The sequence below is a fragment of the Tamandua tetradactyla genome, chromosome 3 (genome assembly GCF_023851605.1).
Source record: "Tamandua tetradactyla isolate mTamTet1 chromosome 3, mTamTet1.pri, whole genome shotgun sequence".
Classification (NCBI taxonomy): Eukaryota; Metazoa; Chordata; class Mammalia; order Pilosa; family Myrmecophagidae; genus Tamandua; species Tamandua tetradactyla.
Genome location: NC_135329.1, coordinates 79559603 through 79585976, shown reverse-complemented (window position 1 = coordinate 79585976; position 26374 = coordinate 79559603). Strand labels below are relative to the sequence as shown.

Sequence of the window (26374 nt, the reverse complement as noted above, 5' to 3'; positions counted from 1 at the left end):
CTGCATTATTAACTCCCCATCTGCCTGTCCCTGGCAACCTATACTTTAATTTCTACCTCTATGAGCTTGCTTATTCTCCAACATTCTTTTTGTAGTTAGGGTGGGACTTAAATTTAACATCCCAAATATATAACAATCTCCTTTCCTTTGATACCAACTTAACAACTTCATTAGTATACACAAACTATGTTCTAAACACCTCTGTCCCCTCACCTTTATAGTGCCTGTCACAAATTACATGTTTATACATTATCAGTCCAAAACCATTGATTTATCATCACATTTTATGCATTTGCTTATTTATATAAAGTAAAAAGTTCACTTACAAACCAAAAAACTACAGTAGTACTGACATTTATATTTGCCCATGTTATTACCCTCATGGGAGATCTTTATTTCTTTCATGCTATTTTCTGTTGTCCTTTGCTTCCAACTTGCAGAGCTCCTGCCAACATTTTGTGTAGGGCCAGTCTATTCAGGATGAACTCTTTGAGCTTTCATTTATTTAAGAATGTCTTATTCTCTCCCTCATTTTTTTTTTATTAATTAAAAAATTAACTAACAACATTTAGAAATCATTCCATTCTACATATACAATCAATAATTCCCAATATCATCACATAGATGCATATTCATCATTTCTTAGTACATTTGCATCGATTTAGAAAAAGAAAACGATAATAGAGAGAAAGAAATAAAAAAAAAACTATACCTCAGATGCAGCTTCATTCAGTGTTTTAACATAATTACATTACAATTAGGTAGTATTGTGCTGTCCATTTCTGAGTTTTTGTACTCAGTCCTGTTGTACAGTCTGTATCCCTTCAGCTCCAATCACCCATTATCTTACCCTATTTCTATCTCCTGATGGTCTCTGTTACCAATGACATATTCCAAGTTTATTCTCTAATGTCAGTTGACATCAGTGGGACCATACAGTATTTGTCCTTTAGTTTTTGGCTAGTCTCACTCAGCATAATGTTCTCTAGGTCCATCCATGTTATTACATGCTTCATAAGTTTATTCTGTCTTAAAGCTGCATAATATTCCATCGTATGTATATAACACGGTTTGTTTAGCCACTCGTCTGTTGATGGACATTTTGGCTGTTTCCATCTCTTTGCAATTGTAAATAATGCTGCTATAAACATTGGTGTGCAAATGTCCATTTGTGTCTTTGCCCTTAAGTCCTCTGAGGTATTGCTGGGTCATATGAAAGTTCTATATTCAGCTTTTTGAGGAACCGCCAAACTGCCTTCCACAGTGGTTGCACCATTTGACATTCCCACCAACAGTGGATAAGTGTGCCTCTTTCTCCACATCCTCTCCAGCACTTGTCATTTTCTGTTTTGTTGATAATGGCCATTCTGGTGGGTGTGAGATGATATCTCATTGTGGTTTTGATTTGCATTTCTCTAATGGCCAGGGACATTGAGCATCTCTTCATGTGCCTTTTGGCTATTTGTATTTCCTCTTCTGATAGGTGTCTGTTCAAGTCTTTTTCCCATTTTGTAATTGGATTGGCTGTCTTTTTGTTGTTGAGTTGAAGAATCTCTTTATAAATTCTAGATACTAGACCTTTACCTGATATGTCGTTTCCAAATATTGTCTCCCATTGTGTAGGCTGTCTTTCTACTTTCTTGATGAAGTTCTTTGATGCACAAAAGTGTTTAATTTTGAGGAGCTCCCATTTATTTGTTTATTTCTTCAGTGCTCTTGCTTTAGGTTTAAGGTCCATAAAACTGCCTCCAATTGTAAGATTCATAAGATATCTCCCTACATTTTCCTCTAACTGTTTTATGGTCTTAGATCTAATGTTTAGATCTTTGATCCACTTTGAGTTAACTTTTGTATAGGGTGTGAGATACGGGTCTTCTTTCATTCTTTTGCATATGGATATCCAGTTCTCTAGGCACCGTTTATTGAAGAGACTGTTCTGTCCCAGGTGAGTTGGCTTGACTGCCTTATCAAAGATCAAATGTCCATAGATGAGAGGGTCTATATCTGAGCACTCTATTCGATTCCATTGGTCGATATATCTATCTTTATGCCAATACCATGCTGTTTTGACCACTGTGGCTTCATAATATGCCTTAAAGTCAGGCAGCATGAGACCTCCAGCTTTGTTTTTTTTCCTCAAGATACTTTTAGCAATTCGGGGCACCCTGCCCTTCCAGATAAATTTGCTTATTGGTTTTTCTATTTCTGAAAAATAAGTTGTTGGGATTTTGATTGGTATTGCGTTGAATCTGTAAATCAATTTAGGTAGAATTGACATCTTAACTATATTTAGTCTTCCAATCCATGAACACGGTATGCCCTTCCATCTATTTAGGTCTTCTGTGATTTCTTTTAACAGTTTTTTGTAGTTTTCTTTGTATAGGTCTTTTGTCTCTTTAGTTAAATTTATTCCTAAGTATTTTATTCTTTTAGTTGCAGTTGTAAATGGAATTCGTTTCTTGATTTCCCCCTCAGCTTGTTCATTGCTAGTGTATAGAAACACTACAGATTTTTGAATGTTAATCTTGTAACCTGCTACTATGCTGTACTTATTTATTAGCTCTAGTAGTTTTGCTGTGGATTTTTCCGGGTTTTCGATGTATAGTATCATATCATCTGCAGACAGTGATAGTTTTACTTCTTCCTTTCCAATTTTGATGCCTTGTATTTCTTTTTCTTGTCTAATTGCTCTGGCTGGAACTTCCAACACGATGTTGAATAACAGTGGTGATAATGGACATCCTTGTCTTGTTCCTGATCTTAGGGGGAAAGTTTTCAATTTTTCCCCATTGAGGATGATATTAGCTGTGGGTTTTTCATATTCCCTTTATCATTTTAAGGAAGTTCCCTTGTATTCCTATCCTTTGTAGTGTTTTCAACAGGAAAGGATGTTGACTCTTGTCAAATGCCTTCTCTGCATCAATTGAGATGATCATGTGATTTTTCTGCTTTGATTTGTTGATATGGTGTATTACATTAATTGATTTTCTTATGTTGAACCATCCTTGCATACCTGGGATGAATCCTACTTGGTCATGATGTATAATTCTTTTAATGTGTTGCTGGATTCGATTTACTAGAATTTTGTTGAGGATTTTTGCATCTATATTCATTAGAGAGATTGGTCTGTAGATTTCTTTTTTTGTAATATCTTTGCCTGGTTTTGGTATGAGGGTGATGTTGGCTTCATAGAATGAATTAGGTAGCTTTCCATCCACTTCAATTTTTTTGAAGAGTTTGAGCAGGGTTGGTACTAATTCTTTCTGGAATGTTTGGTAGAATTCATATGTGAAGCCGTCTGGTCCTGGACTTTTCTTTTTGGGAAGCTTTTTAATGACTGATTCAATTTCTTTACTTGTGATTGGTTTGTTGAGGTCATCTATTTCTTCTTGAGTCAAAGTTCGTTGTTCATGCCTTTCTAGGAACCTATCCATTTCATCTACATTGTTGTATTTATTAGCATAAAGTTGTTCACAGTATCCTTTTATTACCTCCTTTATTTTTGTGAGGTCAGTGGTTATGTCTCCTCTTCCATTTCTGATATTATTTACTTGTGTCCTCTCTCTTCTTATTTTTGTCTATCTTGCTAAGGGCCCATCAATCTTGCTGATTTTCTCATAGAACCAACTTCTGGTCTTACTGATTTTCTCTATTGTTTTCATGTTCTCAATTTCATTTATTTCTGCTCTAATCTTTGTTATTTCTTTCCTTTTGCTTGCTTTGGGGTCAGTTTGCTGTTCTTTCTCCAGTTCTTCCAAGTGGACAGTTAATTCCCAAATTTTTGCCCTTTCTTCTTTTCTGATATAGGCATTTAGGGCAATAAATTTCCCTCTTAGCACTGCCTTTGCTGCGTCCCATGGGTTTTGATATGTTGTGTTTTCATTTCCATTCGCCTCGAGATATTTACTAATTTCTCTTGTAATTTCTTCCTTGACCCAGTGGTTGTTTAAGAGTGTGTTGTTGAGCCTCCATGTATTTGTGAATTTTCTGGCAATCTGCCTATTATTGATTTCCAACTTCATTCCTTTATGATCTGAGAAAGTGTTGTGTATGATTTCAATCTTTTTAAATTTGTTGAGACTTGCTTTGTGACCCAGCATATGGTCTATCTTTGAGAATGATCCATGAGCACTTGAGAAAAAGGTGTATCCTGCTGTTGTGGGGTGTAATGTCCTATAAATGTCTGTTAAGTCTAGATCATTTATTGTAATATTCAAATTCTCTGTTTCTTTATTGATCCTCTGTCTAGATGTTCTGTCCATTGATGAGAGTGGGGAATTGAAGTCTCCAACTATTATGGTAGATGTGTCTATTTCCCTTTTCAGTATTTGCAGTGTATTCCTCACGTATTTTGGAGCATTCTGATTCGGTGCCTAAGTATTTATGATTGTTATGTCTTCTTGTTTAATTGTTCCTTTTATTAGTAGATAGTATCCTTCTTTGTCTCTTTTAACTGTTTTACATTTGAAGTCTAATTTGGTGGATATTAGTATAGCTACTCCTGCTCTTTTCTTGTTGTTAGTTGCATGAAATATCTTTTCCCAACCTTTCACTTTCAACCTATGTTTATCTTTGGGTCTAAGATGTGTTTCCTGTAGACAGCATATAGAAGGATCCTGTTTTTTAATCCATTCTGCCAGTCTATGTCTTTTGATTGGGGAATTCAGTTCATTAACATTTAGTGTTATTACTGTTTGGGTAATACTTTCCTCTACCATTTTGCCTTTTGTATTATATATATCATATCTAATTTTCTTTCTTTCTATACTCTTCTCCACACCTCTCTCTTCTGTCTTTTCGTATCTGACTCTAGTGCTCCCTTTAGTATTTCTTGCAGAGCTGGTCTCTTGGTCACAAATTCTCTCAGTGACTTTTTGTCTGAAAATGTTTTAATTTCTCCCTCATTTTTGAAGGACAATTTTGCTGGATATAGAATTGTTGGTTGGCAGTTTTTCTCTTTTAGTAATTTAAATATATCATCCCACTGTCTTCTTGCCTCCATGGTTTCTGCTGAGAAATCTACACATAGTCTTATTGGGTTTCCCTTGTATGTGATGGATTGTTTTTCTCTTGCTGCTTTCAAGATCCTCTCTTTCTCTTTGACCTCTGACATTCTAACTAGTAAGTGTCTTGGAGAACGCCTATTTGGATCTATTCTCTTTGGGGTGCGCTTCTTGAATCGGTAATTTTAGGTCTTTCATAAGAGTTGGGAAATTTTCAGTGATAATTTCTTCCATTAGTTTTTCTCCTCTTTTTCCCTTCTCTTCTCCTTCTGGGACACCCAGAACACATATATTTGTGCGCTTCATATTATCATTCAATTCCCTGAGCCCCTGCTCAAATTTTCCCATTCTTTTCCCTATAGTTTCTGTTTCTTTTTGGATTTCAGATGTTCCATCCTCCAGTTCACTAATTCTAACCTCTGTCTCTTGAAATCTACCATTGTAGGTTTCCATTGTTTTTTTCATCTCTTCTGCTGTATCTTTCATTCCCATAAGTTCTGTGATTTGTTTTTTCAGACTTTCCATTTCTTCTTTTTGTTCATCCCTTGCCTTCTTCATGTCCTCCCTCAATTTATTGATTTGGTTTTTGAAGAGGTTTTCCATTTCTCTTCGTATATTCAGAATTAGTTGTCTCAGCTCCTGTATCTCATTTGAGCTATTGGTTCGTTCCTTTGAATGGGCCATATCTTCGATTTTCCTGGTGTATTGTTATTTTTTGCTGGCGTCTGGGCATTGAATCAGATTTCCCTGAGTGTGAGACCCAGCAGGTTGAAAGACTTTCCTGTGAAGTCTCTGGGCTCTGTTTTTCTTATCCTGCCCAGTACATGGCACTTGTCTGTCTGCGGGTCCCACCAGCAAAAGATGTTGTGGCTCCTTTAACTTTGGAAGGCTCTCCCTGCTGAGTGAGTGGTGGAGACAGAGGAAAGTTTGTAGGCTGGTTTTAATGGCTTCAAATTGCGAAGTCCTGGGATCTGAATTCCTTGAGAGAGGGATTCCACCTGAGTTGCGTTTCACCCCTCCCGTGGGGAAGGTTCAGGTGGTAGAGATCCCTGAAAGCAGCCTGTTTCTGCGTTTGGGGCAGTTGCAACATGTGTAATCCCAGCGCTGAGTCCAGAGGCGACCAAGCCACCGTAGAAACAGCCGCAGAAGGCTCTGTTTCACCCCCTTTCCTCTTTTTCAGTTAGCCCAATAGGCGACTTCTGCCTTGATCAGTTTCGCCTGAGCTGGGGGCCTATTTTTAGTAGTCAGAATTTGTTTATTAGTGCCACTATTGGTATTTGGTTGGACTCAGTCCCTGCTACTGTTGGAGACTCTTTCCTTTCCCTCCGGGAAGCTGCCTGTGGGGGAGGGGCGCCGGTCGCCGGCCACCGCCACTTGGACAACTCACTGATCCGAGCCTCACAGCCAGACCGGGAAGCCGTCTGTGGGGGAGGGGCGCTGGTCGCCAGCCGCTGCAGCTTGGGAAACTCGCTGATCTGAAACTCATGGCTGGTCTGGGAAGCTGCCCGCAAGGGAGGGGTGCCAGCCTCCAGCCGCCGCGGCTTGGGGAACTTGCCTCTCTGAGACTCTCAGCCGTCCGGGAAGCCGCCCGTGAGGGAGGGGCGCAGGCCACCAGCTGCCGCGGCCCGGGGAAGCGCGCGCCGCTCGGGAAACTCACTGCTGAGGAGACTCGCAGCTGGTCCAGCCGGTCCAGACTGGGGTATGCTGTGTGTTTGGTCTCTGTCGTGGCTCCGGGTGCTGTTCTGTACTGTTTCTGGTTATTTAGTAGTTGTTCTGGAGGAGGAACAGAGCTATGACCACCGTCCCCATCTTCAGTCCATTGTGGCTGCCTTGTGAACGGCCAGACGCGACTCTTTCTGCATTCTCAAATTATCTGGGCATTGACTGAAGCACCTCTCCCTCATTTTTGAAAGACAGTTTTGCCAGACATGGAAATCTCAGTTGGTAATTTTTCCTTTCAGCACTTTAAATACATCATTCTACTGCCATCTTGACTCCATGGTTTCTAAGGAGAAATCAGCACTTAATCTCATTGAGTCTCCCTTGTGTGTGGCACATGGCTTCTCTCTCACGGCTTTCAAATTCTATCTCTGGCATTCAACAATTTGATTACAATATGCCATATTGTAGATCCTTTTTGAGTTTGTCCTATTTGGAGCTCGTTGAGTGTCCTGGAAGTGTATATTTATTTATTTTCTTAAATTTGGGAAGTTTTCAGCATTTCTTTCAACATTCTCTCTGCCGCTTTCTCTCTTTCCCTAGGTTCTGTTTATTTCTCTTCATTCTTTCTTCTTTCTGCTTCTCAGACTGAATCTTATCTTCAATTTCTCTTATTCTCTCTTCTACCAGTTCCAATCTGCTGTTGAATGCTTCTGGGGAATTTTTAATTTCTGTTACTGTGGTCCTTAGCTCTGTTTCTGTTTCATAATGTCATCTCTTTGTTAGTATTCTCTTTGTGTTCATCTATCATTTTCCTGATGTCCTTTAGTTCTTTGTGTTTTCTTTTTACTCTTAGATCATATTTAAGACCATGTTTTAAAAATCTTTGTCTGGAATATCCCAGTTCTGGTCCTCCTCATTGATTGTTTCTAATACTTTAATCTTTTCCTTTGCCCGGACTGTTTCTTCCTGTTTCTTTGTATGTTTTACAATCTTTTATTGAACTCTAGACCTTTGACATTTATTGTTTTATTGCTGGAATTTAGATTATGAGGTGACTGTTCTTCTAGCTTGTATACAGCTAAAGTTGTAACAGCTTTTCTGAATTCCAGGAGCTAACAACAACAACAACAAAAAAAAAATGAAAAAGAAGATGTATGGGAAAAAAGAAAACCCCTTTCCCAGATTTTGCAAATTGACCTGTGTGGGTGCTCTCCTTCAGGGCCTACCCATAGAATTTTAGAGAATAGTTCCAGGCCAAAGCGTAGGGGCCTCCCTCATCCTTTCTGCATGTGCCTAGGGCATGTGCATGTGGTCCTAGGAATTCTCCATTTAAACTGATAGGAATGGTTCCTCTTCCCTCGGACACAGTTTCCTCACAATCCCTGGCCCTGCATTGTGTGTCTTCAGCCAGCAGTCCCCTGCCCCAGGCAGCCACTTGCTGCTCCCCACAACGTCCTATAGGAGAGCTCAGTGAGCCGCCTTGTACACACAGGGCACATTCTGGGACAGCAAGTCCCTCAGGCCACCAGCAGAGAGACTGGACCAGACCAGACCCACCAGCTTCAGGATGTGCATGAGGGTGACTCAACTCTCCAAAGCTGGGAGCACAGATGGGTCCAAGGTGGCTGGGAAAGGGGCCAGCCAGGGTACCATGAGATCCTGTCGCCTGTAAGTGGCCTTCTTCTTCATTCGGTGCTTGCTGTTACTGCTGTCCTTAACTATTCTGGAGATTGGAAAAAGATGTTTCTAACAGTTCTTTTTTTTTACTTTTTAAATTAATTAATTAAAATCCCAAAAAGCAATTAAATGCAAACATTCCTATTTTGATCATTCCGTTCTACATATATTGTCAGAAATTCACAATATCATCACATAGTTGCATATTCATCATCATGATCATTTCTTAGAACACTTGCATCAATTCAGAAAAACAAATAAAAAGAGAACAAAAAAAGAAATAAATCAAAAACAGAATATATATATATATATATACATACCATACCCCTTACCCCTCTCTTTCATTGATCACTAGCATTTCAAATTAAATTTATTTTAACATTTGTTCCCCCTATTATTTATTTATTTATTTATTACATAGGCAGGCACCGGGAATCAAACCTGGGTCCTCTGGCATGGAGGCAAGCATTCTTGCCTGCTGAGCCTATTATTTAGTTTTATTCCTTATGTTCTACTCGTCTGTTGACAAGGTAGATAAAAGGAGCATCAGACCCAAAGTTTTCACAATCACACAGTCACATTGTGAAAGCTATATCATTATACAGGCATCATCAAGAAACATGGCTACTGGAATACAGCTCTACATTTTCAGGCATTTCCCTCCAGGCTCTCCATTACATCTTGAATAACAAGGTGATATCTACTTAATGCATAAGGATAATCTCCAGGATAACCTCTTGAAACTGTTTGGAATCTCTCAGCCATTGATATTTTGTCTCATTTCACTCTTCCCCCTTTTGGTCGAGAAGGTTTTCTCAATCCACTGAGTTTCAACTCATTCTAGGGTTTTTCTCAATCCCTTGATGCTGAGTCTCAGCTCATTCTAGGATTTCTGTCCCACGTTGCCAGGAAGGTCCACACTCCTGGGAGTCATGTTCCACATTGACAGGGGGAGTTTGCTTGTTGTGTTGGCTGGAGAGAGAGGCCACATCTGAGCAACAAAAGAGGCTCTCTTGGGGGTGACTCTTAGGTCTAATTTTAAGTAGACTTGACCTATCCTTTGTGGGGTTAAGTTTCAGATGAACAAACCCCCCAGACTGGGGGTTCAGCCTATCTATAGCTTTGGTTGTCCACACTGCTTGTGAGAATATCAAGAATTCAACTTGGGGAGGTTGAATTTTCCCCCGTTCTCACCATTCCCCGATGGGGACTTTGCAAATACTTTTCCACTCACTGATCAAATCACTCTGGGATTCATCGGGGTATCACAGTGGACAAACCAACAAAATCTCATGTCCTACCCAAGGTTCCATGTACTTATGGTGTTCAACCAAGGTATCTACATAAGATTATATTAGGAAATGCACTAGTCAAAATATAAGTTTTGTACCAAATAAACATTTTTTTGCTTTAGTCTCACACATAAGTTGAATTTTTAAAATATTAATTACCATCTATTTTCAGCACCCTGCAGTAATGACCTTCCTTTGTTCTTCCGCATGCAAAAACATTTTTAAATATGTACATTTAGTCACTATCATTTATACACTCTTGGCATTCCTAGATTATACCATCTCAATCTTTATCGTCTATCTCTCTTTCTGATTTTATGCCCCAACCCCCTCCTCCCTCTATCATTCTCACATTCAGCTTCATTCACTTTTTTAACATAATTGTATTACAGTTAGGTCTTATTGTGCTGTCCATTTCTGAGTTTTTATATTCAGCCCTGTTGCACAATCTGTATCCCTTCAGCTCCGATTACCCAATATCTTACCCTATTTCTATCTCCTGATGGTCTCTGTTACCAACGAAATATTCCAAGTTGATTCACTAATGTCAGTTCATATCAGTGAGACCATACAGTATTTGTCCTTTTGTTTTAGGCTAATCTCACTCAGCATAATGTCCTTACAGTCCATCCATGTTGTTACATACTTCATAACTTTATTCTTACGGCTGCATAATACTCCATTGTATGTATATGCCACAGTTTGTTTAGCCACTCATCTGTTTATGGACATTTTGGCTGTTTCCATCTCTTGGCAATTGTAAATAATGCTGCTATAAACATTGGTGTGCAGATGTCCGTTTGTGTCTTTGCCCTCATGTCCTCTGAGTAGATACCTAGCAATGGTATTGCCGGGTCATATGGAAATTCTATATTCAGCTTCCTGAGGAACTGCCAAACTGCCTTCCACAGCAGTTGTACCACTTGACATTCCCACCAACAGTGGACAAGTGTGCCTCTTTCTCCACATCCTCTCCAGCACTTGTCATTTTCTGTTATGTTGATAATGGCTATTCTAGTGGGTGTGAGATGATATCTCATTGTGGTTTTGATTTGCATTTCCCTAATAGCCAGGGAAGTTGAGCAGCTCTTCATGTGCTTTTTGGCCATTTGTATTTCTTCTGAGAAGTGTCTGTTCAAGTCTTTTGCCCATTTTGTAATTGGATTGGCTGTCTTTTTGTTGTTGAGTTGAACAATCTCTTTATAAATTCTGGATACTAGACCTTTATCTGATAAATCGTTTCCAAATATTGTCTCCCATTGTGTAGGCTGTCTTTTTACTTTCTTGACAAAGTTCTTTGATACGCAAAAATGTTTAATTTTGAGGAGTTCCCATTTCTTTCTTTCTTTCTTCAATGCTCATGCTTTGGGTATAACATCTATAAAACCACTTTCAAGTATAAGATTTATAAGATATTTCCCTAAATTTTCTTCTAAGTTTTAAGGTCTTAGATCTAATGTTTAGGTCTTTGGTCCATTTTGAGTTTGGGTGTGAGATACGGGTCCTCTTTCATTCTTTTGCATATGGATATCCAGTTCTCTAGGCACCATTTATTGAAGAGACTGTTCTGCCCCAGGCGAGTTGGCTTGACTGCCTTATCAAAGATTAATTGTCCATAGATGAGAAGGTCTATATCTGAGCACTCTATTCAATTCCATTGGTCGATATATCTATCTTTATGCCAGTACCATGCTGTTTTGACCACTGTAGCTTCATAATATGCCTTAAAGTCAGGTAGCGTGAGGCCTCCGACTTCATTTTTTTTTCTCAGGATACTTTTAGCTATTCGGGGCACCCTGCCCTTCCAGATAAATTTGGTTATTGGTTTTTATATTTCTGAAAAATAAGTTTTTGGGATTTTAATTGGTATTGCATTGAATCTGTAAATCAGTTTAGGTAGAATTGACATTTTAACTATATTTAGTCTTCCAATCCATGAACATGGTATGCCCTTCCATCTATTTAGGTCTTTTGTGATTTCTTTTAACAATTTCTTGTAGTTTTCTTTGTATAGGTCTTTTGTTTCTTTATTTAAATTTATTCCTAAATATTTTATTCTTTTGTTCTAACAGTTCTTGCTCATTGTCAAAGCATTCGTGGTGGGGACAGAACCCTGAAGCTTCTCACTCCTTCATCTTGTTGAGGGTAGCAATGGATTTGCTCTTTGATTCTTTCCTTGAGATGGCTCAATTTCTGATGACGATTTCTGTAAAGTGCTATTTTTTTTCGTCAAAGGTATCAGTTCCAAGAAGTTACTGGATTTCTGAATGTAGGTTTCTCAGGTGTCCTGGCTCAGGCAAAGGAATGTCACTTCTCTCTCTTGTGCTGGAAAATTACATGCTGGCAAAGATTTGTTCTGAAATTTTCCCAGCAAACAGTGCTTGGATTGTGTAGGAGAACAGATGCTGGGGATGCTTCGTTGGTATAAACAAAGGTGAATGTAAGAATCCCACGTTGATGCTATGCCTTGTCTGCATGATGTGTGGCATTATATAGTTGGTTCAGATCACATCTTCAGTTGAAATTCTTTCCTGTTCTTAGTTCATTCTGAGTTGAATAAGGTTTATTTTATCTTTATTTTCTTTTCTGTTTAGTTTTTACCTTTTTTCTTTTCTGTTTTTCTTTCCTGTTATTGTTTGTTTTTTCAAAATGCATGTTCTATCTGAGTCACTTTTTAAAAAGTCCACTCTGGCCTCCTAATTCCAGCTGGTGTCGGCAGTGGGATACCTGCGCTCAAAGAACATCGTTCACCGTGACATCAAAGACGAGAACATTGTTATTGCTGAGGATTTCACTATCAAGCTGATTGACTTCGGCTCTGCTGCCTACTTGGAAAGCGGGAAACTGTTTTATACCTTCTGTGGGACGATTGAGTACTGTGCACCTGAGGTCCTCATGGGAAATCCGTATGTAGCTGCAGCACGGCCTGTTCTTGCCTGGTCTTCCCTTGGGGCATTGTGATGGGGGGCGGTGGGGAGGAGGAACGTGGCTCCAGTCTGTGCGTCTTGGCAGTCAGCTTATGAGTTAGAAAAGATAATGTTTTGGAAAATAACCTGGGCAGGCAGGCACAGAGAAGTTGGTCAAAGGAAGACTGGCAATGGGTATAGGGATTCCCTATACTACTTTCTCAATTTCTGTTTATATTCAGAGTTTATATGATAAAAAGTTAAGAAAAAGATAAAGTTTGGGACACTTGTTTTGAAAATGGAACTCTTCAAATAAGGGAAGAAAATTATTTAATTGGGTCTGTTTATTTAAGACAAGAAAAATAGATCATCTATTTTTTATATTCCAATAAAATATTGTTGGGCCACCGTCCGGGAAATCAAGCAGTAGAATAATGTGCAGGCAGAGTTCACATTTGAGACAAAGAATCCTTGGCTTGAGGGGCCCTTGCTGATCTCACAGAGATACTGCATCAGCTTGGCTGCAAGTAGAGCCCAATGCCGGGCGTCACCTCTGCTCTTTCTGAGGAGATGCAGGGTTGGGGATGCAGGCGGAGCCCACATCTCTGCAGTCTGAATCTTCTGTGGGCTGCAGGGACCCTGGGCTGTTTCTCATCTCGGGCACTTAGGAGAGGAAAGGCTGCTGGCTGCTGCTCAGGGGTCTTTTGGTGAGAGGAAGCTGGTATCTGTGCTTTCTACTGTGCATGTATAGATTGCTCTCTACATCCACACGTAAACCAAGTCTGTTTTTAGGTGCATGACTTTCATGTTGTTAGGCCAGGTGTGGGCATCAGATATTTATCTCTGTGCTGACACCACCTGTGTGCATTGTAATTAATATGTCCCCACTGGAGGCTGTGGTCAGCATGCTATCACTGTCTCCATGGATGCTCAGCAAGAGCTGCCTCCATGTTGCTCCTCCTTGGCACCAAGGGTTGGGAAGTACCATTCTCCTGGGACAGGGACAGGTCTGTGGGCACAGGTAGGGATGTCATTTGCCAGGTCACTCAGATATGGCTGGTGGGAGCTGAGATTGGAGCCCTGCTGCCTGGATCCAGAGCATCTGGCTTTAGCCACTGCTGTCTCCAAGTTGTGCCATGGGCTCATGTCAGAAATCCCTCATCTCCAGAGGGAAAGGTCACAGGGGCCCAGGTGAGGTGTCTGCTCTGGTCACTCAATGTGGTGAAGTTCCAGCTGCCCCCACGTCCTCTGAAGGACAACATCCTCACTGCACTAGCCCTTACCCTCGAGGCAGTGTTGGACTCCTGACACTTTAGTCCCTCCTGGGTGGCCTCTGTAGGATGTCAGGCTTGGCATCACAGCAGAGAGGAGGGCAGGTGAGGGGCTGAAGGGCATGGGAGACAGGCCGTTTGGCTCTTCTCCAGTGTCTCTATGCAGAGTCACCAGGTAGTAGGAAGTACTCATGGGGGAGTTCCGCTAAGAAGGGCCTTGGTGTTTCTTGGTTACCCTGATGACCCAGTGAGGGCTGGCAACCCTGCCATGTCCTACAGGGTAGGGTGGGGGGCAGGCAGTACATGAGTGTGACTTGACTTACCCCCACCTCCGCTTGTGCACTAGGCCTGCAGAGGCCCTGACACTGTCCTGGGTTCCACCTGGGGGCACCTTCGTGCTGCTCAACAGCCCTTTGGCCCGCAGGTCCCCTTCACATGGAGCTAGCTCCCACCTGCTCCCTGAGCCAACTGCCCTGCCCCACTTTGGCTTTCTCCTCAGGGGCCTCCCCTCCTTTTTAACTGTGCAAGTGGCTGTCAGCTCTGAGCTCTGCCTGTTGCGCCCCCACCATCATCTTTTAAGCTTCTACAGACAGGATCCTGTATCTCCTCTGGACAGAAGAGTTTCCGAACTCTGATGTAGTCCCATCCCCAGGAACTTAGCTTTATCAGTGAGCCTATACACTCCCTTTCATCCTTTTCACATCGTTCTACTCCAGGGATCGTCAAACATCTGCCCTACACCTGTTTTTTTTTTTAATTGATAAGTCTTAACATACAAACATTCCATACATGGTGTATAATCACAGGCATACAATGTCATAACATAGTCGTACATTCATCACTATGATCATTTTTCAGAATTTTTGCATCATTCCAGAAAAAGAAATAAAAAGAAAAAAGAAAAAACTCATACATACCATATTCCTTACCTATCCCTCTCATTGACCACTAGTATTTCAGTCTACTCAATTTATCTTAACTTTTGTCCCCCTATATATGTTCATTCTCTATCCATATTTTTACTCATCTGTCCATACCTTGGATAAAAGGAACAACAAGCACAAGGTTTTCACAATCACACAGTCACACTGTAAACATTATACCTGCATACAATTGTCTTCAAGAATCAGGGCCACTGGAACACAGCTAATAGTTTCAGGTACTTCCCTCTAGTGACTCCAATACACCATAAACTCAAAAGGGGTATCTATATAATGCATAAGAATAACCTCCAGAATAATCTCTTGACTCTGAAATCTTTCAGTCACTGACACTTTATTTTGTCTCAATTCTCTCTTCCCCCTTTTGGTCAAAAAGGCATTCTCAATCCCTTGATGCCAACTCCCAGCCCATCCTGAGATTTCTGTCCCACATTGCCAGGGAAATTTATATCCTTGGGAGTCATGGCCCATGTATGTCCCAGGAGGAACCTGCACCTGTTTTTATGAAGTTTTATTGGAACAATGTGTAACACCTGTGGCTGCTTTTGAGCAGTTGTCACAGAGACCACATGGACCCTGAGCCTAAAGCATTTCCTGTCCAGCCCTTTACAGAAAAAGTTTGCAGACCCCTGTTCTACTGTATTGGATTTCTTTTCAACCCCTAAACTGCTTCAAGCTTCTCTGCAAAACAAAAAACAAAAACTGTTTTGGCTCAACGTCTTGCTCTAGCTCATGCCTTCTCTCATCCCCTTCACTCCCATGACCTGTCCCCGCCGTATCTTCTCTCACTTCCTTGGGAAGCCCTTCCTGTCCCCAGGTGGATGCCTCAGCCTGCTCCCGTGTTGTTTGCACTTGTGAATGCATTGTGGTGGTTGGCGTGACATCTGAACTAGAAGCTGAGCTCCTAGAGGGCCAGGGCACGTGGCTTGGTGCTCTACCGGAAGCAGGCCCGAACAGTCTCCCTGGACTTTGAGACCCATTGCTCACCCATGGGAGCTGGCTTGGGCACCTAGCACCCAGGAGCATGATGCCACGGACCATATTCCTTCCTCTTTGCAGGTACCAGGGGCCAGAGCTGGAGATGTGGTCACTGGGAGTCACACTGTACACGCTGGTCTTCGAGGAGAACCCCTTTTGTGAGCTGGAGGAGACCATGGAGGCTGCGATAAACCCTCCACACCTGGTCTCAGAAGGTGGGCATGAGGGGTGGGAGACAAACAACATTGCCCTTCAGGCCCCTCAGCTCTGGTTTGTGTCCTACTTCCTGTCTTTGTCCTCAATGATAAACCTCCTTCTCTTTTTCTATTTCCATTCCTCTGATACTTTGATTTTTTTTATAGGTCTGGGTTCTGAATAATTAGTGTCATAATGTAATAGGACATGCTGGCTGCACTCAGGTATAGGACTGATTCTATTGTGGGTGAAGTTAAATGCCATATCTCCCTTAACTTCTCCACAACATTTGGATATAATGACTGTCACATTACTTTGTTTGTTTTAAAGACAGCTGATTCTGCTGATGAGCTCCTACTTATTGGTGGTAAGAGGTCAAGATGGGTTATGTGTAAACCCCACCCCTCCCTTGAGATCTTGAGGGGATACCTGAGGACACAGATCATCATCTTTTGGAGGAGGGCCTCTGGTCACTACATCCTTGGGGCCACTGCCAAGGAAAGGACTAGAGGAAGGGGGTAGCCCAGTGCTTTGGGGCTAAGTTGGATGTGAGGATCCTAAGCTACCAGGCCTAATGTTTGTCTCTTGGGTGTCCACACATATCATCTCTTCAGCGACAAGTCTGTCCACCCCTGGGCGTTGTGTAGAAGTAGGTGTCACAGGGCAAGGACACTTACACTCTCATCTCTTCCTTCCCCTCCAGTCTTGAGGAAATCATCCATATCTCTTCCTGGAATAGGCTGTTCTCCCCATTTTGTCCCCTGCACTAGCCTTACTCAATTGACTTTATTTCCAAAACCAAATGCTTCTATATGGGATGTGTGTGTGTGTGTAAGTGGTTGTATATGTGTGCAGGTGCATGAGTGCATATGCATAGCAGTCTCCTGGGCACTTGCAACTTCTGGCTATAACTCTGAACTGCAAATGCTCAGGAATTACTCTGAGACTAGAGAGCCCAGATGCCTAACCCAAGGGCCCTTGGGATGTGAGAGGGATTAATACCCTTCATTTTTTGAATCCCATTGAAGCCACCAGCACAAATGAATCTGTCTGTAGGTTATTCTGCACATACTTGTCTTGATTTGGGATCTGGTGGAAATGCCTCGGTCGGCATGCACCTAGGTATATAGGGGCTGAAAAACCTGGAAGAAAAGAGATCAGGGGCCTTAGAGCTACCCTGCCATTCTTGCCTAATTAGTACCATCAGCATGTGCATGTGCACACAGACACACACACAGACACACACACTGAATTGCAAAAGTAGTGAACTAGTCTGATCTTTCAACCAGGAAATGACAACAGGGAGGAACTCCATTAAAGGAGGAGGTGGTGCCTATGATTGCTGGGCCCTGAGAATTACGGTGTGTGCTATGTTGGTTTAGCAGATGGTTCAAATACGTGTGTTAAACTAGCAGGTAGTTTACATCTGATAGGTTGGAGCACCCTGTTCAGTAACTAAGGGTGTGTCACAGGCAAAATGACTGCAGGTGTGTGAGCAGAAGGAGCCCTGCCCTGATGGGCCCTCATCCTTGGGGGTCAAGTAGTATCTTCTACAGCTTGGAATGCAATGGCAGAGTCTAAATCGAAGTCTGGGAGTAGACTACTGGGTGAACCATGTCTCTGGGCAAGCTGTGGCCCCAGATACTGGCTCCTGCTTCCATACTCCTGGCTCCATTTCTTTTCTTTTTGTTTTGTTTTGCATTTGCATAATCTCTTTTTTTTTTCATTCACAGCAGCTTTATTTAACATCCAAAAAATTGGTAACAACTCAAACAGCCATCAAGAGAAGAGTAGATAACTGAAATGTAACATAGTCTTGTGCTGGCTCCATTTCTTGTTGGGCAGGAGTGGTGCCTAAGTAACCAAATCCCTCAGGAGGAGCTGGTGGGGGCAGTGCTGGGGTGTGCTGCCTCAAGGGGCATCTGTGGAATTTTAGCTTTCCAGAAGGCTGCAGTAGGAACCCCCAGAAACCAGGCAAAGATGAGGACCCTGTGAAGAAACTGAGTGGAGGTTGGAGCTATGATAATTTGATTCTAACATAAGAAGAATTTGTATATAATTTTAAAACATCATGATAATTTCATTTTTCTTGGCTTTCCCCTTTGGATCTTAGATATAGATCTTAGCAGTAAGTCACATGGCCATAGTAGTAACTATAAAATTGAGTCCTTGGCTGGAAAACCCAGTTACAGGGAGGGGAAGAGCATGGGCTCATGGTGAGGCTGTGAACTCACTGGAGCTCACTGGAGGTGGCAAGTGGTGGCAGCAAGACTTGGGTTCCCTCTGGGGGCAAGTGTGTTGGTCAGTATCTGGAATGAGAACTGGCTCAGAAGGAAACATCTGGATTCAGTGCCTAGAAGGAGCTTCCCAAGGGCAGAGCAGGCCAGCTCAGGAGCTCATTGCCAGATGTCAGTGTTAGCTGGACCACAGGTTCTGAGGTCCCTTGGTGGTCCTATAACAATCATTTATAATTATAAATGCTGAGCCAATGAGCATCTTCATGCATAAAGTCTGTGCTTTGGATTATTTCCTTAGGTTAGAGTCCTACAGGAAGAATTTGAGAACTTTGTTACAGTTCTGGATTCCTATGAACAAACAGCACAAAAGCTGTTCCATGTACTCTCTCATTGGCTCAGCCCCATGGGGATTGTGAGGCTTGGGGGCTCTGGCTGAGTAGATGCCCACATTACTAACGAACCAGGATTTAGACACAGGGCCCAAGGTCTCTTCTTCAAAGCTGGTGTGGCTCTCTGGAGGGACAGTCCAGGGGCTCCCCTGCTACTCTGCTTTAAACGGGACTGTCCAAGCTCCCCTGCTGGCTACCCCTTCCTCACCTGCTAGTTCCCCTGTTCTGTTGTTCCCTGACTGTGGATAAAGCCCCGAGAAGGGGCCATGGTGAGACCTCCACACCATCTAGGGTTTGGTTAGTGAAGGTGAGCTCTCCAGCTTCACACTTCCCTCTCAGAGGCCACAAGCATCTACTGTAGCTTTTCTCAAAGTTGACTCAGTGTCTCTACATTATAGCTACAGGGGTATTTGTGAAAACGGGGGTCCCTGGGTTACGTCCCACCCAATGTGAGGCTGTCCCTGGGCTGAACCCAGAAACCTGCAGCTTTGAGACGAGGTCCAGTTGATTCCAGTCAATTCCAACCCAGAGTGGCCTGACCTCCCCGTGCCTTGGGAGGCACTTTTATGTCCCCAGAACTCATGAGTCTCATGTCGGGGCTTCTGCATCCCATCCCTGAGCAACGGACCACTCTGGAGAAACTGGTGATGGACCCCTGGGTGACGCAGCCCGTGGACCTTGCTGAATACACCTGGGACAAGGTGTGTCATGTAGACAAGCCAGGTGAGACTCTGCGTGCCATGGGGGCTGCTCTGCTCTGTATCCCCATCAGTGGCCTTGCTCAGGATGAGGCAGTTCTTGGGTCCTGGAGAAGGAGGGTTACCCACCCCATCCCCACCCCAGTGCTTTCTCCTGGGACAAATAAACAACAGGGTCCATGGCTGGCTTATTGCCCATGTGCTGGGCTTTATTCCTTCTCAGAAGCCCTCAAACACCCCCAGGGTTTCAGAACTTGGCTGTCTGCCTTAAAGGGCAGGTGAGTCACTGAGAACCCCTGGCCAGGAGGCGTGGCAGGCATGGGAGGGCATTTGGGAAGGTGATAGTCTGAGTGGGTTGAAGAGGGTGGAAAGACCAGACTTTTGAGTGCTGTGCCCTGGGGCCTAAGGCCTCTGTCCTCCCCGTGGGGGGACCCCACCTCCTCAGACATCAGCAGGTAGGAGCAGCCCAGTGGGTCCAGGCTGTGCCTCACAGAGCTGTGTCAGATCATGCTAGTGTTGATGACTCTGGATTTAGACACTCCCCCCCCCCACCCCAGCACCTTAACAGGGTCTAGTGATTCTAGAACATCACCAGCTGGGTTGCTGAAGAAACCTCTTGAAGATACCCTTTTGCTATAGACTTCTTCCAGAGAGAAGCAAAATCTGCATTTTAGAGTCTTATGGTGTTCGCCTGTAATGCAATCTCTTCTTTCTTAAGCAGGCGGAGCTCTGCCCACTGGGAGTGTGAGTTCGGAGAGGAGGAGCCTGAGGGAGCTGCATGGGGTTCCCTGCTCAGAGGGAGCTTCCTAGGGCCTCACCGTGCCCTTTGCCTGCCATGACCTTCTCCAGTCAGCTGCTCAATGCAGACTTCCTGCTGCTCTTCATTCGATTAGGAAAGTTAGGTTGTTCTCAGGCCTCTTCCAATGGAGAAATTAAATTCTCAAGGATTAGGCTCAATTCACTTTTTACTCTTAGGTTTCTTAGACAGACTTGGAATTTATTTTTTTCTAGTGTGGCCTTGAAAACTAATTCTAGTGTTGAGTTTTATACTATTAAAGGGCGAGCTCCTAAATGTGTGAGCTCCTGAAAGGCATAAGTTTTCCAGCTCTCTCTTTACTGTTGTATATTTGAATGTTCTGTTTCTCTGACTTGGAAACACATCTGAGCAAAAGATATGTGGAATTTGTAGAATTGCTTAGCCAAATGGCCAGGCTATTTCATTAATTTATTTTCTTGAACATTTTCCAAATTAAAGTAACTTTATTAGTAAATAATTGCCCTGCCTTGGACTGTATGATTTGTTCCACACTGCCAACTTTGAGAGGCATTCATTCCTTTATTTTTCCCAAATTAAGTAAAACCTATTTCTATGCCTCAGTTGCCATGGCTGCAGGAAAAGTCTAGTCTCAGTCATCTTAGGGATCCCTCCCTGGGAAAGGCCTCGGACTCCAAAGGCCTGCTCAGTGTGAGAGGACTGGAGATGGATGCTCTCAGACACAATCATCTCCCGCTGTCGGGCCCGGTCTCTGAGCAGGTCTCGTGCTCTCACACCACAGTGCCCCTGCCTGCCTTGCACTGTGTGAGGCTTTTTGTGTCTGTACTCATCAGAGTTCTCCAGAGAAACAGGATTGACAGGATTTACGTATGTAAATATTAAGAGATTTATAGGAATGTCAGTTGGCAAGTCTGAATTCTGTAGGGCAGGTTGCAAGCTGGGAACTTGAAGAAGGCGACAGTGAATTCCCTAGAAGTGGACAAGCTGGAGTAGAGGTAGAATTTTTCTTTCTAGCTGCTGAAATCCTCAGCCTCTCCAACTGATCGGATGAGGACTCTGCTCTAATTAATCAATGCAGTCACCTTTGTCAATTATAGATGTCATCAGCCTTAGATGCTGTCAACTGCCTAATGATTTAAGTCCATGAAATGCCTTCAACAACAGTTGGGCCAATGCTTGCTTGACCAAACATCTGGACACTGGAACCAAGCCAGTGGACACGTGAACTTAACAGTCACGGTATCTCATCCTACAGATATCCTGCAGCCTCTCCCTGTGACTCCATGAGGAGCTGCCAGTGCTGACTGCCCATTCCTACCTCTCCCGGGCCCCACACAGCCAGGCTCCCTTCCTTAGGCTCTAACGTGCACCCCTCTCACGTCAGCTGGCTTCGATGTTGCATGTGTGTGTGTGGGTGTGGGTGTGTGGTTGGGGGTGCTCAGGGCTGAGAGGGAAGTCTTTTATTTGCCCTGTTGAGACAGCAGGAAGAAAACAAGAATCCAAATCATGACCTCCCTTGGTTCTACAAGTCGCCACTTGCACAGACCTTTTCCGAAGCTCCCAATGTTCCTCCTGCCAAAGCTCTTGGACCAGTTTCCTCTGGGATGGTGCTTTTTTATGTTTCAGGATTTACTGAGGAGTCACTGTTTTTAGTATTGTTTAAATAAAAATACTAACTACTAATATTATTTTTAGTGTTTCAAGAGGGTGAGAACCGTTATTTTTAGTTTTGACTAATAAGCTATGGGGTATCACTGTCCCCTTCCTTTAGAAAGTGCCTCCTAAGTGAATCTCTGCCATCACAAGGGGCTAACGGGGACCCTCCTCTGTCAGTGGCAGTACAGAGGTGAGTTTTTAGAAGTTTGGGTTTTTTTTTAAGTGTGTAATAAAAAGTGTAGTAATAGTAACTCTTCAGATTTTTTTTTCACATCAATTGTTTTAGTTTGCTAAGACTACTGGAATGCAATATATCAGAAATGGATTGGTTTTATAAGGGGATTTACTTAGTTTCAAATTTATAGTTCTTTGGAGGAAAGGCAGCTGGCTTTCCTCTGGTTTTCTCTGTTACATGAAAAGGAACACAATGATGTCTGCTGGCCTTCTGTTTCAGCTTCTGGGTTCAAACAGCTTTCTACAGGGCAATGTCTTTCTAGATTTCCAAATGTCTGGGTCTGAGCTACTGAGCTTCCTTCTAACCCCTCTCTGTTAAGCCTCCAGCTAATTAAACTAAACAGCACTCATTGTAGAGGGTATTACCCTCAGCTGACTGCAGATGTAATGAACCATAGATGAATTTTACATGCTGATGATTTAAGTTCACAGCAACAAAATAACTGGGTACTATCACCTGGTCAAAGTGACACCTGAACCTAACTACTAGTTTCCACCCCTTGTCAACATGGCAACTGTACACATCATCTTAAACCACAGTTAATCTCTAATTAGAAAATAGTAACTCATTTTTTTTTTTGCCTAACAATGCTCATCTATCCTGAAAACAATGCACTAAATCTTTACATTTACAAGACACATTCATTTCATCACAAGATGCCAAATACTTAAATTATTTTAGTAACAATACAAATACAATACCAACTCAAAAATAGTACAGAATCTCATCAAAGTTAGTTATAGGCATTGTCTATCTTAAAGCACAAGCCTACTCTGGCTGTGGGCCTGTGAACTTAGAGTAAGTTTTCTGCTTCCCATATGCAAAGAGGGAACAGTCATAGGATAAACTATTCCACTGCCATAAGGAGAAATTGGAAGGAAAACAGGGGTCACCAGATGAAAACAATTCTGAAAACCTGCAGGAAAAACTCCATTAGATTTCAATGTCTGATAGTCATTCATCTTTGGGCTTTAGAAAGCAGCACTCTTGCCATTCCCAAAGACCTATGCAGTGGCCCTGTCCTCTTCAAACACTAGGATGAAGTTTGCAACATTGGAGAACATTGAGGAAACCACCTTTTTCTTGGCCCACCCTCCTCAAACATCTGTGTGGCACTTGATTCTCTGCCATCTTTGGGGCACATGCTCAACTCTTTCAAAACAATGGGGTGGCATCCAGGCTCCCCCCAATCCCTGGGAAATATGCTCCACCCACTCTGAGGTTTGAAGCACCAGAACTCCTCCTGAACATGGAGAGTCTGCCCTCTGCCACCAAGGCAAACTCACGCCCTCCACTACACAGGTGGGTCTGCTCTCATGGCTTGAGATTTTTGGCTTCAGAATTTAGCTTTCATCGTTCTGCCTCTGAGGCCAGTCTTCCTCCAATCTATCCCTTTTCTGTCTCTTGTAGTCCAGACTAGTAGTGGTCCATTTCTATAAGTCTCATAAAAAACTGTTGAGTTGGCATGCAGCATACAGGGACTTCTAGGTTTCTTTGCACCCAAAAGTTCAGTTCTCAACTTATCTGTTTCCTGTTGCATTTTACTATAAGCTGCAAGGAGAAACCAGTCTGCATCCTCCATACTCAGTTTAGAAATCTCAACCAAGAATCCCAGATTATCAAATTCAAATTTTCCCTTCCATCCAGCACCAAGATTCAATTTTGTCAAACTTTCTGGCACGTCAGACAAGGGTTGTCCTCCTTCCAGGCTGCCACAGAAGTATCTTTAGAGTCCATATTTTTAACATTTTATTCAAAGCAATCTAGATTTTCTCTCTCAAGCTCCTCACAATTCTTCCAAGATCCTCTGTAGATCCATTAACAAAGCCATTCCACCATGTTTGATATTTGTAAACTCAGCAGCATCCACTACTCTGGTACCAAAATTTGTTTTGGTTTACTAAGGCTGCCAGAATGCAATATACACCAGAGATGGGCGGGCTATTCTATAGGGGATTTATTTAGTAACAACTTTACCGATTTGGGAAGGCACAAAGCAATGTCTGCGTTTGAGCTTCTCTGAGCTCTGAGCTGAGTTTTCCTGGGTTGTGCTGAGCTGTTTCTCTTTCTTTGGACCTCCTTTTGAGCTTCACTCATTTGCAGAAGACACTTCCCTCAGCCAACCACAAATGTAATCAGTCATAGATGAAATTCACATACTGATGATTTAAGTCCACAGCAACAGAACAAATGGGCACCATCACCTGGCCAAGTTGACACCTGCACTGAACTACTACATATATTCAGATACGTTTTAAATAATTTTTAATGCAGTGAATTCAAGGAATAATTTAGATGCAGAGTTGGTTATGGTTGCAGAAGAAAAAGATTTCCATGGCAGCACTTGGTTCAAGAAGGCCGATGAAGTTCACGGTTTCTCTCTCAAGTGAGACGGTACATGGCGAACAAAGTCAGGGCTTCTCTCTCAGCTGGACGGGCACATGGCGAACATGGCATCATCATCTGCTAGTTTTCTCTCCTGGCTTCTGGTTCCATGAACTCTCCGGGAGGCATTTTCCTTCTTCATCGCCAAAGGTTGCTGGCTTGTGGACTCTCTGCATCTCATGACTACATTGTTCTGCTCTCTGAATCTCCAGATGTTTTAAGAACTCTGTTTTTCAGGAGTGAAATAAAAATACAATTTTCTTTGTAGTGTTTATGATGCTTATAAAATGCCAAAGAAGCTACAGAATGTTTTTTTCAGAAGGTGTGCAGTGGGTTGAAGTGCTAAGTCTTAGCACTCTAAGAACTGTTCTTTAAAGAACCGAAAATAATGAAAATGAATCTAACTTGATGGCAGTAGAAGTTTTGCCACTCTGAGAGTATTCTTGGCAGTAAAAACCCAGAGAATAAGTTATGAGGCTGAGGCTGAGGCTGATAACTCTCCTCTCTGTTCCAAGTATGCATCCAGGGAGTAGAGTTTTCATAAAGACTGAAAATGCTGTCAACTTTTTGTAGCAATCCTTACATCCCAGACATACTTGATTTCTCGAGTTCAGTAACCTGTTCAGGTTCCTTGATTCCTCCCAGTGAGTGGGGTTGGTATACAAAGATTTTCTTAGGCTTTGGTGTAAAAGCATTACAGTTTTTACATCCTAACAGTTGAGTACTTAAAGAAGAAAATTAGATTTAAAACAACAAAACAACCAGCCCTTTAATTCCACACAGATTTCAATGGTTTTTTAAATATAATCCTTTGTCCTCTGCCTGGAGATAACTTTCACTTCAAGACTTTGGCACCCAGCTCCCTGCCTGACAGGCAGCAGGCACTCTGCAAATATGTATCCATCCAAGAATCAAGTCCTTTTTCTAAGTTCAGAAAGAAGTAGCAAAAAATGAAGAAATGCTTACAAAATTAAGGCTTGAGTGTTTACAGGTGGTGGAATTTAGGTCACTACAAAGCACAACTTCATTTTATTCTTTTTCACCGCTACCCCGTTTGAAAGATGCCTTAGCACTGTACCTGAACTATTAAAGGTCTGGATCTTTTAAGAACAAAGACAAATTAAGCTGAAACGTTAGTGGATTTCATCCTAGGAAGAAACCAGACCTTAGTCAGGAGGCTCTTGTCAGTTCAAGGGAAAATGTAATGTACCCTAGTTCTTGTCATTTTACTTGGGTCCCAGGTAGTTAAAAAACAAAGATTTCAAAAACAAACAAAGATTTCTGAAGATCCTTTAGATAGTTTTAAAAATGTCTAGAATAGTGTATTAGGGTTCTCTAGAGAAACAGAATCAACAGGGAACATTTGCAAATATAAAATTTATAAAAGTGTCTCATGTAACCGTGGGAACGCAGAGTCCAAATCCACAGGGCAGGCTGTGAAGCTGATGATTCCAATGGAGGGTCTGGACCAACTCCACAGGAGAGGCTTGACAGCCGAAGCAGGAAGAGAGCCTGTCTCCTCTGAAGCCTCCTTAAAAGGCTTCCAGTGATTAGATTAAGCATCACTCATTGCAGAAGACACTCCTTTTCACTGACTACAAATGGAGTCAGCTGTGGATGCAGCGGACCTGATCATGATCTAATTCTATGAAATGTCCTCATGGCAACAGACAGGCCAGCACCTGCCCAACCAGACAAACAGGTACCACCCACCACCTGGCCAAGTTGACACATGAACCTGACCATGACAAATATATTTACCTTTTTTTGTGCGTATTCATGTTGAATACAAGTTTTTTACACAACGAAAAACTTAATCTTTATCATGGACTGAATCCATTTCCACTCAGACGCCTTACCTTTACCCCCATAGGAAACTGCTTCACAGAGGAAACCCCCTGCTTTCTCCTGCGAAGTTACTGATGTACCACAGGAAATGGCCGGTGTGAACCAGGGTGACGGCTTCATCTTGCCTCTACTCCTGAAGGGAATTTTACTACAACTTGAAGCAAAGAACGCGCGGGTTAATACCGCAGCGTGGAGACCGAAAAGCACCCACGGGTTAGGGGCCCAA

The 26374-nt window shown here is 42.5% G+C and overlaps 1 protein-coding gene and 1 long non-coding RNA gene across 10 annotated transcripts in view; one reads left to right on the top strand and one right to left on the bottom strand.

The window, feature by feature from the left end:
- The window catches only part of PASK (PAS domain containing serine/threonine kinase), a 68719-nt gene extending 46788 nt beyond the window's left edge, over positions 1 to 21931 (top strand). For 2 of the 8 annotated variants that reach the window (XM_077153313.1, XM_077153312.1), the window contains exons 15-18: positions 12341 to 12540; positions 15812 to 15945; positions 19128 to 19274; positions 19968 to 21928. In XM_077153313.1, the coding sequence (XP_077009428.1) occupies positions 12341 to 12540; positions 15812 to 15945; positions 19128 to 19274; positions 19968 to 20059 (573 nt within the window). In that variant the 3' untranslated portion in view covers positions 20060 to 21928. Of the gene's footprint in view, positions 1 to 12340; positions 12541 to 15811; positions 15946 to 16092; positions 19275 to 19967 lie in introns of those variants that run through there. The other 6 variants (XM_077153318.1, XM_077153316.1, XM_077153315.1 and 3 more) reach the window with 6 other exon arrangements.
- The window catches only part of LOC143677411 (uncharacterized), a 60082-nt gene that overhangs the window by 32880 nt on the left and 828 nt on the right, over positions 1 to 26374 (bottom strand). Inside the window, exons 2-3 of one of the 2 annotated variants that reach the window (XR_013172594.1) lie at positions 26160 to 26302; positions 8700 to 17925 (exon numbers count right to left, since the gene is read on the bottom strand). This is a non-coding gene — a long non-coding RNA (uncharacterized LOC143677411). Of the gene's footprint in view, positions 1 to 8699; positions 17926 to 26159; positions 26303 to 26374 lie in introns of those variants that run through there. The other variant, XR_013172595.1, reaches the window with a different exon arrangement.